Below are 14,580 nucleotides of genomic sequence, written 5' to 3'. Positions count from 1 at the left end.
GACTGATGCATTTCAATCACCTTTTTCTTAATTCCTGGTATTTCTTTTGACCTTGGCATAGTGTGCTACTGCGTGAGCCCTTTTAGCCAACTTCATGCCACTGAAAAAGTTGTATGTAGGTGTTGATTTGATTGAACAGTGCTGGCAGTAATCAGGCATGGGTGCGTCTAGTCCAGCTGAACCCCATTATGAATGCAGTTTCATAGATTTGGAGATTTAGTAAAAGGGGCAAATACTTTTTCACACAGGCCCAGAAGTTATTGGATCATTTGTTGGCTTCAATAAATAACATTAGCATTTAAAAGCTATATTTTGTGTTAACTCGGATTGACTTTGTTATATGTTAGATTTTGTTTGAATTTATGAAACAATTTAGTGTGAGGTATACTCAAATACAGAAGAAATCAGGGTGGGGGCAAATACTTTTTCACAGCACTGTATACATATATAGCACATGCATAAATGTTTACTCACAACCCATACTTCTGTGTTTGCTGTAGGACTTTTCTGACTTCCTGTTCCACTGGTACATGGAGGAAAACTGTTGTCTCAGGAAAAGTGTTGCCAATAGCAACACACCAGGAGCTGGCCAGCTTCCTGCAGGCTCACGATCACCTCAGCTGGCTGCATGGCATACATGTGCAGGACTACCAGAGAGTAAGAGTGGCTCATTTCTTACATGACTCAAACACGTGCACAAACACAAAGTTAGAATAATGAATAGAAGCATCTTCTATTCCTGTTGTAAAATTGTTGGCAACATTTGAGGTTTATTATACAGCTGTATGGAGCAGGTTTTTCCTGTATCCTTTTACATTCTTTCGGGGACTCCTTACAGACTCTTCGCACTCTTTACAGTCAGGCTAACATGGAGACGAGATACTTCACAAAGAAGAAGACCCTGCTGGCCCTCAGTAAACTCACGGCTCATGCGTCAGACATGCCTGAACCTGTGAAAACCAGACAGCTCATTGGTCAGTTACTACACAGATTGGTTGAAGTTTATGAAAATGAGGTGTTTTAATTAACAGCGTTTGCCTCACTATGAGCTGTTCTGGCAAGTTTTGACATTTTGTAGGCAGACGTGCTGATCCGTGTGATGTAGGTTGAAATCTAGCCTACAATGAGTCCCAATCCCAATCCCCCTCTTCTGTCCTATCTCTGAACATGTAAATAAAGACCCTCAAAAATGTATTGTTTCATGTCTTAATAACATTTGCTATGATATAAATGTTGTTTTTGTGTAGATAGTGTAGAGATTTTTTGCTTCATCAGGAGACACTTCCTAAACAACTGCTAGATAGGAAACAGCTGAACCCAAATACTTTGCCTCTGCTGACCCAACACAACCTCATTAATGTGAGAAAACACACACACACACACACACACACACACACACACACACACACACACACACACACATGTTGTGTTTCCATGTTTTATGGGGACTTTCCATAGACATAATGGTTTTTATACTGTACAAACTTTATATTCTATCCCCTAAACCTAACCCTACCCCTAAACCTAACCCTCACAGAAAACTTTCTGCATTTTTACATTTTCAAAAACATAATTTAGTATGATTTATAAGCTGTTTTCCTCATGGGGACCGACAAAATGTCCCCACAAGGTCAAAAATTTCGGGTTTTACTATCCTTATGGGGACATTTGGTCCCCACAAAGTGATAAATACACGCTACACACACACACACACACACACACACACACACACACACACACACACACACACACAAAACACACTCTGATATCCATACCAACACACACACACACACACACACACTCACACACACACACACACACACACACACACACACACACACACACACACACACACACACACACACACACACACACACCAGTGTTTCCTACAGAATTGTTTTTGCAGTTGGTCTACCCCAAGACCCTACCCCACACTCAATTTATCTTAAGTTCACACTAAACTATATATTTTCAACATAGTTTAATAATGTATTATTATTTTGTCTTGACAAAGCCTTCTAGAGCTTTCAAACTACATTCACCAAATTTGGTGCCGACCTTCAGACTGTTCTGGAATAGTGTGCTATGATTTTTCTCACTGATCGGACTTACGGTTTTCGCATATCAAAACAAAGTAATAGACTTACATTGATCGAATGCTTAAACCAGCGTTTCTCAACGGGGCGGTACCGCCCCCTAGGGGCGTTTGGACAGTGTTGGGGGCGGTGTGAACGAGGCAGCAGAGAGGGGGCGCTCAGGCACAAATGGGGGCGTTACTCAGAGGTACTCAACAGGCGGCCTGCGCAGAAATCTTTTCAGCTCTTCTCCTTAGCCTATGTCTTCGTCTTGCTCGGATTACTGCTGCCACTTCACCAGGAGGATATGCCAGGAGAGCCGCTTCCTAAGTTACACATGCTTTTAATAGGCGGAGAATTTTCAGCGCAAAATAGAGGCGCGCTTTCACCGGCTTTTTCTGTACATAACGCGGAATACATAATTAGGCGCAGTTTACGCTTCCCTCCCATCTATTTATGTGACACTCCCACTTTCCCCTTGTCCATCCCATGAATGCATATGCATGACACGAAAAGCGCATTTTGCCATTTTCAATTGCGACAGGCAATCTGCGCTTTCATCTCGGTGCGTCCCGTTCGTACATACCTCGCCATGGTTTTATGCGCACTTTGCGAAACAAATACGCCTGAAGTGGGCGCAAAAGCGTTAGTACATCTGGCCCTGAGAATTTTAATTGTAATGTGACGATCGGGTGCGGATATCTAATCGGAGAAAATCATTGGTGATGGTGAGTTTGTTTTTAACAGCTGATTCGGGTGACGTTAGAGCTGATCCGCGCATCTCTACTCTGCAATGTGTAATTGGCCGATGGGAATAATAAAGTCATAATAATATAAATATTGATTTTATATTATTTGTCTTTTTGCAGTTATTCACCTAGTATATTAATATTAACTTAAGTTCTCTCCCTCGTGTCCCGCAAAATCAGGTCTGCTGACCTGCAACAGAGCAATAGCCAGGTGGTCACCCTACGTTACTCACTGTTATTCATCACAACGTTTAAGCCTCTGACAACTCATACAATGTTCATTTGAATGTAAAATAAAATTATGTCTGTGCAAATTAATGAATTCATATTTAAATGTTGCTAATAACCCACTCGGCTAGTTACCGGCAAATGATCTCCATAGCAACGCCTAAAAACAAATGCCGCAGCTGTCAGAGTGGTAGAAATGACCGTTTGTAGGCTATTCAAATTTGAAGCCTAGTATATATTGCCTAATTGAGTGCGCGAACGACCGCTGCTTTTTCATTGGCCATTTAGGTTAGTTACGTTATTGTTCACGTGATTGGTTCATCTTAAAAAAAATTTGTGTGAGCCTGAATTTGTTTGAATTTCTAAATACATCTGAAATACCTTTCAAACAATCCATGTGTTTTTGCATTTTTTTCCAAACACAATATTACTCAACTTGAGGCTTTTACATGTAGTTATAAGAAACTTCTGTTTCAGTTTTTTTTTTTTTTTTTTTTTTACCAAAAACTCAGGCTTCAGGTATCAGTGTTGCAATTGTTTGGCTGTAATAGTATTTCTGAAGTGTTTTTGTTTTTTTTTAGGGGGAGGGGGCGTTAAGAGGATCATGAAGCGGTCAGGGGGGCGTTTGTTCAAAAAAGGTTGAGAACCACTGGCTTAAACGGAATGCTCGTTAACTCAAACTCCAACTGTCAAACTAATCACACTTACAGTTTTCTCATAGTGGCCAATCAAAATTCTGAAAAAACGCATAGACTTACATTCACGGAATGTTTAAAAGGGCCAACGGAATGCTCGTTAATTCGAACTCCAACTGTCAAACTGCTCAGACTTACGGTTTTTGCATTGCGGACAATCGAGTGTCAGAGAAAATGCATAGACTTACATTCACGGAATGTTTAAACTAGCCAATGGAATGCTCGTTAATTCAAAATCCAACTGTCAAAAAAATTCAAATGTAAACAAGCCTACAAAATAGCTTTTGATCTGCTCTAAGTTGCTCTCTTTCTCTCTGTCTGTATTTGACGGTATATCGACTATCAGTTCAAGCTAGCTTAATGTCTGTATAGCCTTAAAACTCTAAACTTTTAAAACTAGTTTAATCTTTCAGACAAGGCTTTGTGAGCTTTACCTGTCTAGTTATGCTTCTAAAGACCCGGCCCACCATCTTATCACTGCCCCTTGCTCAGGAACCAAGTGACTAGTTGGACATTTGTTCTACAGTCGTTATTTTCTAACGACACTTGCAATTGCTTGATGACATAGAAGCAAGCAGTTGTAAACGTAAACTGAGAAAAAGACACATCAAGGGACAGAAAAATACCAAGCATGCTCTCTTGCACAGAAATGTATTTATTACTGACTTACTTGGCTTGGCATCCTGCTCGCTTAGATTCCAGTGATGTTGACACTGACATATGTTCCACTGTACACCCTCCCCAGTCGATGTCCAACACAAATCACTCACCAACCGAGTAATAAAAGTTGAATATGTATATTTAAACATGGAAGAATGAATATATCATTCCAGTAACTGCTGCTTGCTCTAATGACTTGAGACATGTTACACAAGGCTTCAACCCAAATCATATTTACACAACCTCTCAGATGGTTTATAGAGTAATAACACAGTTCTTGGTCTTGTTATGTCTGTAAACTGACAACTATAAACCATCAAGGCTGTTTAAAGAGATTCTAGATTCCCTTAGGACATGCAGTAGCATTAACAGATGCACTTGACCAAGATTTGGCTTGAACTTTGGAATGTTAAGCATTTACATGCTTCCACTGATCATGGTATAAATAATGGGGGGTTTGTACTCGTTTGTTTTGATTATTTGGGGGGGGGGGGGGGTATAAGCCCCTGTATTTGACTCCCAAGTTTGCACTGCCTGTATCACAGATAATGATTGTTCCACAATCATTATCTTTAGTAACCACAAGTCTAGTACTGCCTGATTATAGTGTAATCCCATATTTTTATCAACCAACCATCTTTTCAATTAATAATAGTACTGTTTCATTCCAAACATGTTTTCTTTTTTTTATGGTGCTTCCAGGGCTGAACTGGTAATCAGGCATACCGGGCATTTTCCCTGTGTGCTGACGCACTTTGGAGCCAACCAGGGGCGGACTGGCCATCGGGAGAACCAAGCGGGCCAGTGGAATGGCGGGAAATGGGCCGAATGGGCCGCTATATGCTAAAATGAGCCGCCACGTTATGCAGAACGGACCACAAAACGGTGCCGCGATATGCAGAAAAGGACAGTGAACCATCATGGGCCAGTTGCTATGTAAAATCCCGGGCCGATTTCTCTTCCCAGTCCAGCCCTGGGTGCTTCTACAACCTTCTGCCATGAGCTCTGCGTGGCCCCTGAGGAGCATCCCACCCTGCACACTGAGGCCCCTCTGAACCCCAAGGCCAACCAATAGAACATGTCCCCACCATGTATGTTGCCATCCAGCCCATCCTGTCCCTGTATTATTGTTAGCAGTGGCACCTATATTTTAATTACTTGAGAGTTTCCATAGCCATTAAACCTGTCGTTTGGAACAAAAAAAATCTACCTCAAAATATATGTAATTTCTCATGAGGTGAAATATTCCCGCTTTTTTTCCTCAGGTAGCGGAAAACTCTACTGCGCGTGCGCTTTGTAATGAGACGAATTTATTTAGTACGCTTGCTGACGTTTTTGCAACCTGTTTTTCCACAATACATGGCATTTTCCATAATACAATGTTGAAATAAGGTCAAAGAGTACTTCCACGACCCACTGTAACAAAGTAGTTGATTATAATGAAATTATGAGCAATTAAACGGTGGATTGGTGTGCGTGCGTACTGCGTAGACAAGCGTTCAAGCAGGCTAGTATGATGCAATGCGCATGCGCACTGTAAATCAGTGAAATCAGGTACGTGAAGGGTTGTTTTTCTACTACGCAGCTGTTGCTCAACAATAATGGACATCATTTTGTGGAATTCGTAAGGATATGAAGATTAAAATGCACGTTATATCTCTCATTATTCTTCTCTCACGTTAAGGAGGGTCAGACTGGGTGAGCTTAAAGCGCTTATATTGATCCGAGTCAATATTTACCTACAGACTAAAGGCAGGTGAAGAGAGAAGTGTAAACATACTGCGCCCACACTGTAACCAGCAGGTTTGGTTTATTTATTACATTATTTATGGGTTTATATTTAGTGGTTTGACATGTTTATGAATATGAAATTATGATATGCTGATATACTATGTAGTTTATTGAATCATTTTAATTACACATGCTTATGTACTCTCAATAAATGCGAAGCAGGATTATCGCGATTTATTAATTGCATGGTAAACATGTTTTTATTAAACGTTAGAATATAAGAAATGTAGCTTTAGAAAGAGGATGTGGCATCGGCTTATGCCCTGCTGGAAAATAGCTTGGTTTTGGTACATGTTAGCTGGCCCTAAGATGGCCCAAGTTGGTCATGAGCTGGTCCAAGCTGGCCTTAAGATGATTCAAGCTGTCCTAAGATGGTCCATGATGGTCATGAACTGTCCAAGTTGGTATTGAGCTGTTCCAAGCTGGTCATAAGATGGTTCAAGCTGGTCATAAGATGGTTCAAGCTGGTCATAAGATGGTTCAAGCTGGTCATAAGATGGTTCAAGCTGGTCTTAAGATGGTCATGAACTGGTCCATGATGGTCATGAGCTGGTCCATGATGGTCATGAACTGTCCAAGATGGTCATGAGCTGGTACAAGATGGTCATGAGCTGGTCCAATATGGTCATGAGCTGGTCCAATATGGTCATGAGCTGGTCCCATGATGGTCATGAGCTGGTCCATGATGGTCATGAACTGTCCAAGTTTGTCATGAGCTGTTCCAAGATGGTGATGAGCTGGTCCAAGTTGATCCTAAGATGGTTATGAGCTGGTCCAAGCTGGTCCTTAGCTGGTCGACCAGCTACCATCTCCCAAAACCAGCTTGACCACCTTGAGTTGGTATGACAAGCTGGTAGCTGGTCTCCCAGCTTGGACCAGCTAAAGACCATGTTGGACCATCTTATGACCAACTAGAAACCAGCTACCATGTTCCAAAACACAGCTGCCAGCTTAAGTTGTCTTTTCCATTAGGGTATGTAAAGAATATAAATAAATAATGTGAGCACTGGGCTGTAACCTACTTTGCAAGAAAACTGGAAAACACCATACACATTCCTGTTTCCAGTAAGGTTTCCAATCAGTTTGCAAAGGGAAAATTGTTTAATGCGTACCTACACTACATTTAACATTGGAACAGATGGTGACTAACGCACACGGGTCAATTACACGCAGAAAAGATTGCCAATTGCAACACACTGCTTATAATAGGCATGTGATTTTGCATTATTATATTACAGTGTGTTTATTCTTTATGTGACTATTTCAACAGGACCAAATGTCAAACAATAACAACACGATGTCCAAGAAGATCCGGACGGAATACATGAAGAAGTTCCAGGATCCAAAGTGGGAGACATTCTCGAAATGTTATGAGGACTCTGTGAAATACAGACTGACCCGGAGGGTGATGGAGCAGACTCATAGACCGTTATTTGGGAACAGATGGGACAGTGGGTCCGACTCGAGTGGAATGTCTAGTCCGAAGATGCAGGAGGTAAACAACTCAAATGCCAAACACTATAAGTCTTCCTCAGAGTCCAAGAACGAGACCGCAGAGGTTCGGAAATCCTGGAAGCCACAGGTGAATGGGGAATTTCACACGGATACTAGTGCATCCTTGGAAAGCTCAGCACCGATAGGTAGGTCAGTGTGTCATGTGATCATGCCAAAATATAATTTGATTGATTGATTCATTGATTTAAACCAATTGAAAAATAGTTAACCTAGAAATGAAAATTCTGTAATTATTTTCTCACCCTTCTGAAAAATAACAGCATATGTGTAAGGAACGACATGAGGGTGAAAAATAATAATAATAATAATAATACATTTTTTTGGTGGATTGCTCCCTTATTTATACCTGTCTACCCGCAACTCCCCAACAAACATTGAATCAAATGATTTATTTTTCTTTTACATTCATGGCAGAAAATGGCTACAAAGGTGCAAAAACTACTAACGGTCCATCGGAATCTGTTCCTAGACACCGTCAAAGACATCGGGCTCCCCGTTCACAACTGCACTACCCCAATAGGGACCTGGACAGTGACGAATCACATCTACCTGTGTTAAGAAAACCATCCAGGGCCAACAGCCAACCACCAGGCAACACCAAAGTTCGGACACCCAACCGTGACAACAGACGGTCTTTTACCCGTTATGATCTGGCAGAAAGGCATATTGAGACCAGGGACAGAAGGACACCAAACATGAGAGCATCCATGTCCGCTGGAGAGGTGAGACCTGCTAGTAACAGCAGCTTTCTGTATTGCATATGAAATCTAGTCCTGCATAGTGGTTGAACGGGTCGCTGATGGCCAATTTAATGCTACAAATGTATGTTACTATACCTACGTTTTTGCTAAATGATTTTTACATGGCTCGTTGTACATATCATGGCACTTTCCTGAAATGAACACCAGAGGCGCTACAACAACAATTACTTTAATGCTCAGCGAGTATTGACGCTGACTACCACACCTGAGTCATGAGTCTGAATCCAGGGCATGCTGAGTGACTCCAGTCAGGTCTCCTAAGCAACCAAATTGTCCCGGTTGCTAGGGAGGGTAGAGTCACATGTAAATAAAACATGTACACATGTAAAATGTATATTTCCATATTGTACCTAGTTAGAAGGTCCCCTGTATAATTAACAGCATGAGCTGGGAGAGAATTTATTTCATATGTACGCAAAAAGGACATTATAACTGAAATATACCCATATGAATCGATATCGAATCAAGAGCTTGTGAATTAATACCCAGCCCTAGATTTGTTGGTCTGAAACTCGATAGAGAAATAACCTTGAAAACATCATTTGTTTGGGAGAAAATGTAACTCGCTTTTAGCGCCACACAGTGGACATTTCACCTCAGAACTGCCGTGATACGTGCAAGGAGCCACGTAATATCATTTTGCAAAGATGTCGCCACAGTCACGCAATTTTGATGAGATCAGGCTGCATTAACCATCCCATCATAACAAGCTCAGTAAGACAGAATTTAGAAATTGTGCCATGGGAACCAAAGTGAGAGAGCTTTAGCGGAAATGAAAGTGAGTGTTTTTCAAAAGACACATATTTAGAATAAATTATACATACACGGAGGAAACGTTTGAAGTTCAACCACAAAGGAAACCTGTCCTAACTAAACAGTGGTGTGCTAATCATTGGAGTGAAGCACCAACCGACATCTCAATTATTCAGCACTGTGCAGTGATATCCTGAAGCTCGAGCAAGATCAGTTTCTTTAGTGTAGAAAGGTTTATTAGGTTCATTGAAGCCTGGATTTCATCACTGTAGAAATGGAAAACATCCGAACATTAGAGTGGAACATATTTGAACTCTGGAATAAGATCATTCAACTTTAATTTATTGATAAACACACCCAGCGAATGGGCCAAAGGGCCAATTAATAGTTGTTACTTTTCACAGATCACAAGGTTTTAACCATTATAAATATACAGATTATTACACGTTTAAGACTATGCTAATCTAAACAAAGAGTGAAATATACATTTCAGTATTTATTGTGTAAAAATGTATTGTCCCACAGTTATGCCGTCATTTCCACCACAACAGACGAGTGTTTTTCAACACTCAAAGTCGACACATCAAGTGTCAGTGAAGAGCGAGCTTGACGTGAAATATGAGAACCGAGATGTTTGAAGAAAATAAAAATCTAGATAATATCACTTGAGCAATCAAGCTATAATTTTGACAAAAAGCTATGACAGGGTGGCTGTGGCTCAGGTGGTAGAGCGGGTCGGCCGCTAATCGCAGGGTTGGTGGTTTGATTCCCGGCCCACATGACTCCACATGCCGAAGTGTCCTTGGGCAAGACACTGAACCCCAAGTTGCTCCCAATGGCAGGCTAGCACCTTACATGCAGCTCTGCCATCATTGGTGTGTGAATGTGTGAAAGAGACACAGTGTAAAGCGCTTTGAATAACGCTAAGTTTAAAAAGGCGCTATATAATGCAGACCAGGGGTGCCCAGTACGTCGATCGCGATCTACCTGTCGATCGCAAAGGCAATGCTGGTAGATCGCACAAAATTTAAATGTACTTTCGTTAAATTTTAATAAAAATAAATATAATGTCTTTCCTTCTTTTAGTTTCTGTCTGACTTGCACTTGACGAGTAAATATTGACCAGGCGAGGTTTTGTTTATTCAGTTGCCATGACAACTAGGTTTGCGCATACGCGCCTTCCGAGGACTTCTGAGAACAGCGCGCGAAATTGCGATGCTACTGCCCGGATTAGCCAAAACTGAATGGAATCAAACAGTAGCATCGCAATTTCGTGCTCTGTTTTCGCTCTCTGTTCTCAGAAGTCCTTGGAAGGCGTGTATAGAGACAGAGCGCAACGCGTCATAATCTGAAGACCACGCCCACCTGGGGGGGGGGGGGGGACAATCAAACCGTCTCCATTGACATTGCATTGCGAGAGGTTTCCTCCTTGTCATTTATGGCTTATAACAAAAAAACAAAACAATGTCTAAAACCTGCTGTGTGACAAAGTGTACAGCAAACAAGATAATAACACAGAAATAAAATTTAATAAGCTTCTGAACCGAAACCTAGTTGTCATGGCAACTGAATAAACAAAACCTCACCTGGTCAATATTTACTCGTCATCAGAATAAGGTAAACGCCCTGAATATTGTGATCTATTGTGCAGTAGGTGTTTTGGATTTAGTTTTAAAACTGAGCGATATCAACATTGAAAATTGTTATTATTATATATTGTTTTATTAATTAGAAGATGAATTCCATGTAGGGATACATGCAGTAGTCCCAACAAGCATTTTCTTATTTTAAATGAAACTGTGTTTTTTTTAGTTGGTAGATCTTATTGAGTTGGTCATTTAAAAGTAGATCATCACACACAAAAGTGTGGACACCCCTGATGCAGACCATTAACACGAGCGGGACTGCTGTTTGTATTTTCCATTTCCCTTTTTGATTTGTAACTTGTAGCAACTAAAAAACAAGCATTAAAAAAATATGTAGTTTTTATAGAGCAAATAGTTTTCCTAAAAATGCATGTCAACATATGTGGACAAGTTGTGAAATGTTTTACTAATACCAAGTGATAGAAAGTCAGATTTTTTTCATCAAATGTATTCTACAAGTTCATTGTGTTTCCAGGAGTGTTGATTATTCATGTTTTTAAGACGTTACAGACATTACAAATGATCATAATTTATTCAGATTCAAAATATCGTCCAGCATCATCCAATCACAGTCAATCATGTTAAAATAAAATGATCCATTATAAACTCTGAATCTATGTATTGATGATCATCGTCCCATGTGTGTCAAACATGTTGAGTGATCCAAACATCATCTGCAGCCTGAAACTGAACTTTTGATCAGATTTTAGGAGTGAACGTGCTTAACTGCATAGAGAGCTATAGGATGCTCCCTTGCTCCCTATTTAGTGCATGACTTAACCTCCAGTGTGCTGTCTGTCTGCACTGGTCTCAGAACAGTTATAGGAGAGCTATAGGATGCTCCCTTGCTCCCTATTTAGTGCATGACTTAACCTCCAGTGCGCTGTCTGTCTGCACTGATCTCAGAACAGTTATAGGAGAGCTATAGGATGCTCCCTTGCTCCCTATTTAGTGCATGACTTAACCTCCAGTGTGCTGTCTGTCTGCACTGGTCTCAGAACAGTTATAAGAGAGCTATAGGATGCTCCCTTGCTCCCTATTTAGTGCATGACTTAACCTCCAGTGCGCTGTCTGTCTGCACTTGTCTCAGAACAGTTATAGGAGAGATATAGGATGCTCCCTTGCTCCCTATTTAGTGCATGACTTAACCTCCAGTGTGCCGTCTGTCTGCACTGATCTCAGAACAGTTATAGGAGAGATATAGGATGCTCCCTTGCTCCCTATTTAGTGCATGACTTAACCTCCAGTTTGCCGTCTGTCTGCACTGATCTCAGAACAGTTATAGGAGAGATATAGGATGCTCCCTTGCTCCCTATTTAGTGCATGACTTAACCTCCAGTGTGCCGTCTGTCTGCACTGATCTCAGAACAGTTATAGGAGAGATATAGGATGCTCCCTTGCTCCCTATTTAGTGCATGACTTAACCTCCAGTGCGCTGTCTGTCTGCACTGGTCTCAGAACAGTTATAGGAGAGATATAGGATGCTCCCTTGCTCCCTATTTAGTGCATGACTTAACCTCCAGTGTGCTGTCTGTCTGCACTGGTCTCAGAACAGTTATTGGAGAGATATAGGATGCTCCCTTGCTCCCTATTTAGTGCATGACTTAACCTCCAGTGTGCCGTCTGTCTGCACTGATCTCAGAACAGTTATAGGATGCCAGAGGCCCTTATGTTGGCACTGCTCGCATTGAGGTATGAGCATAAACTGATGGACACTGTTAGTAGAGAACTTTTTAAATAATTGGATTGAGGAAATAAAATGGTTCAAAATCAAATGAATGAAAAAACGTTTGAATGAGACCAAAGCTGAAGAAGCACCCCGATATCTTACAGAATGTCCTTGGTGCGGTTTTTCGAACAATAAAAGTGAATGGGAGCTCCAGATATGCCAAAAAAGCATCATAAGTGTAGTCCACGTGACTTTAATACATTTGGATTCTGATCTGGACTTTGGATGGATGCAGAGATTATGCAAAGCGTTTGATGCAAAGCATGAACTCTGACTCACCTTTATTCTCAGATGCATCGGGCCGACGTGGGCGTCCAGACTGGAAGAGAGTCCGAGAAACGTGGCAGAGGATCAGATCACCGGAGGTCGAGGTCAGCTGACATTGAGAAGTGCCGTCGATCAGAACTGAGTGTTGTGGATGAGCGCTGGACGACCGAGTACATGCGCTGCTTCTCTGCTCGGCTGAGATAGACGGCTGATGTGGGATCAGTCCATGTCTTGGTACCTGCGACAGGTAACCGATCCCAAACCAGCACTGCAGGACGATTTGTTAAAGTTTGAAGTTGTTCATATACAGGGTAATTCTGTACTTTTTGAGGCTACAGTCACTTTCTCATGAATGCATAGGACCAAACGTTTATTTACACATGGGGGTTGTTTTCAATATCTTTTCAAGGTCATTTGACGGCTTAACTTGATTGGACCAAACTATTTATAGAGAGGCGGGTGATCAGAATTGTTCTAGATGTTCCAGCCCGGCTGTGTTTTATGTGAAGTTGTTTCATATGTAAGCTGTACACGTTCTTGCTCTTTTAATAATCGTTTTAAATCACTTATTCCACTTTTTGCACAATTTAAAGATGTTATCAATATTTTAAAGAGTAAGGAGTGCTTTTTCAAAATACTAATTCACGGGGTGTCTTTCCCATGTATATATAGATATATATATTATGTCTGATCTGCACTTGACACGTGATAGACACTTTGAATGAAATTTTACTCTGCTCATTAAAGCCCAGGTATACTTCGTTTTCTGCGTTCCGGATCAGATCGCGCCCGGTCGACCGTGTTGACTTTCAGAGTATCCTGGTAATCAGAAGGTTGCTGGTTTGATCCCCACAGCCACCACCATTGTGTCCTTGAGCAAGGCACTTAACTCCAGGTTGCTCCGCGGGGATTGTCCCTGTAATAAGTGCTCTGTAAGTCGCTTTGGATAAAAGCGTCTGCCAAATGCATTAATGTAAATGTAAGCATCCTCTTTGGGCCGTAAGCGAATACGGCGATGACCGTGCATGTGTACGGACGGTGCCGTGCGTGGAGCGATCAGAAACATGGACAAACGAAGTATGCTTTGGCCTTTAGTCTTGATCTCACTTGGTTTGTACTCTGGACTTTCTTGAATGATGTACTCGAATATAATAATTATTTTTCAGCACTGTTTACATTTCGACCGCTGTATTTGTACGTGAGAACATGCACAGGTAGATTTATTTTTCATTGCATTGAATAAACTATGTTTGAATAAGATCCGGTTTCTTCCATGTTCTGTTCACGCCTTCGTAGGATTGTGAAATGAAAGTTCTGTCATCATTTACTCACCCTCATGTCACTTTTCACATCAAACCTGGTGCGACGCATGTTATTGCGCCAATTTTAAAAGGTTAGTTCACCCAAAAAGGAAAATGATCCCATAATTGACTCACCCTCAAGTCATCCTAGGTGTATATGACTTTCTTCTTTCAGCCAATCACAATCGGAGTTATATTAAAAATGTCCTGCTCTTCCAATCTTTATAATGGGAGTGAATGGTACCTTAGATTTTGAAGCCAAAAAAGCTCATTCATCCATCAAAAAAGTAATCCATTCGGCTCCAGGGGGTTTATAAAGGCCTTCTGAAGCAAAGCGATGCATTTGTGTAAGAAAATATCCATCTTTATAAACTATAATCACTGGCATCCGGTAACGGCCGTCCGCGCGT

The 14,580-nt window shown here is 41.2% G+C and overlaps 1 protein-coding gene across 3 annotated transcripts; it reads left to right on the top strand.

Moving 5' to 3' along the window:
- Positions 1 to 5,964: 5,964 nt before the first annotated feature.
- Positions 5,965 to 14,123, top strand: LOC127644204 (centriole, cilia and spindle-associated protein-like). 3 transcript variants are annotated; one of them, XM_052127263.1, is made up of 4 exons: positions 5,965 to 6,210; positions 7,469 to 7,838; positions 8,128 to 8,435; positions 12,894 to 14,123. In XM_052127263.1, exons 2-4 carry the CDS (start codon positions 7,475 to 7,477, stop codon positions 13,071 to 13,073), a joined length of 852 nt encoding a protein of 283 aa, XP_051983223.1. In that variant the 5' UTR covers positions 5,965 to 6,210; positions 7,469 to 7,474; the 3' UTR covers positions 13,074 to 14,123. The 3 variants fall into 3 exon arrangements, with proteins under 3 accessions (XP_051983223.1, XP_051983225.1, XP_051983224.1); XM_052127265.1 differs by having other exon boundaries at positions 5,972 to 6,031; XM_052127264.1 differs by having other exon boundaries at positions 5,976 to 6,105.
- The last annotated feature ends 457 nt before the right edge of the window (positions 14,124 to 14,580 follow it).

The sequence above is a fragment of the Xyrauchen texanus genome, chromosome 5, assembly GCF_025860055.1.
Source record: "Xyrauchen texanus isolate HMW12.3.18 chromosome 5, RBS_HiC_50CHRs, whole genome shotgun sequence".
Lineage (NCBI taxonomy): Eukaryota > Metazoa > Chordata > Actinopteri > Cypriniformes > Catostomidae > Xyrauchen > Xyrauchen texanus.
Note: the sequence above shows the minus strand (reverse complement) of the source record. Positions and strands in the feature narration are given on the sequence as shown.

What these genes read in the sequence shown, in the direction of transcription:
- LOC127644204 (XM_052127263.1), top strand. Translation starts at nt 7,475, where the DNA reads ATGTCAAACAATAACAACACGATGTCCAAGAAGATCCGGACGGAATAC. An exon ending in GGAAAGCTCAGCACCGATAG is followed by an intron (nt 7,839 to 8,127) that starts GTAGGTCAGTGT and finishes CATTCATGGCAG; the next exon opens with AAAATGGCTACAAAGGTGCA. An exon ending in CATCCATGTCCGCTGGAGAG is followed by an intron (nt 8,436 to 12,893) that starts GTGAGACCTGCT and finishes CTTTATTCTCAG; the next exon opens with ATGCATCGGGCCGACGTGGG.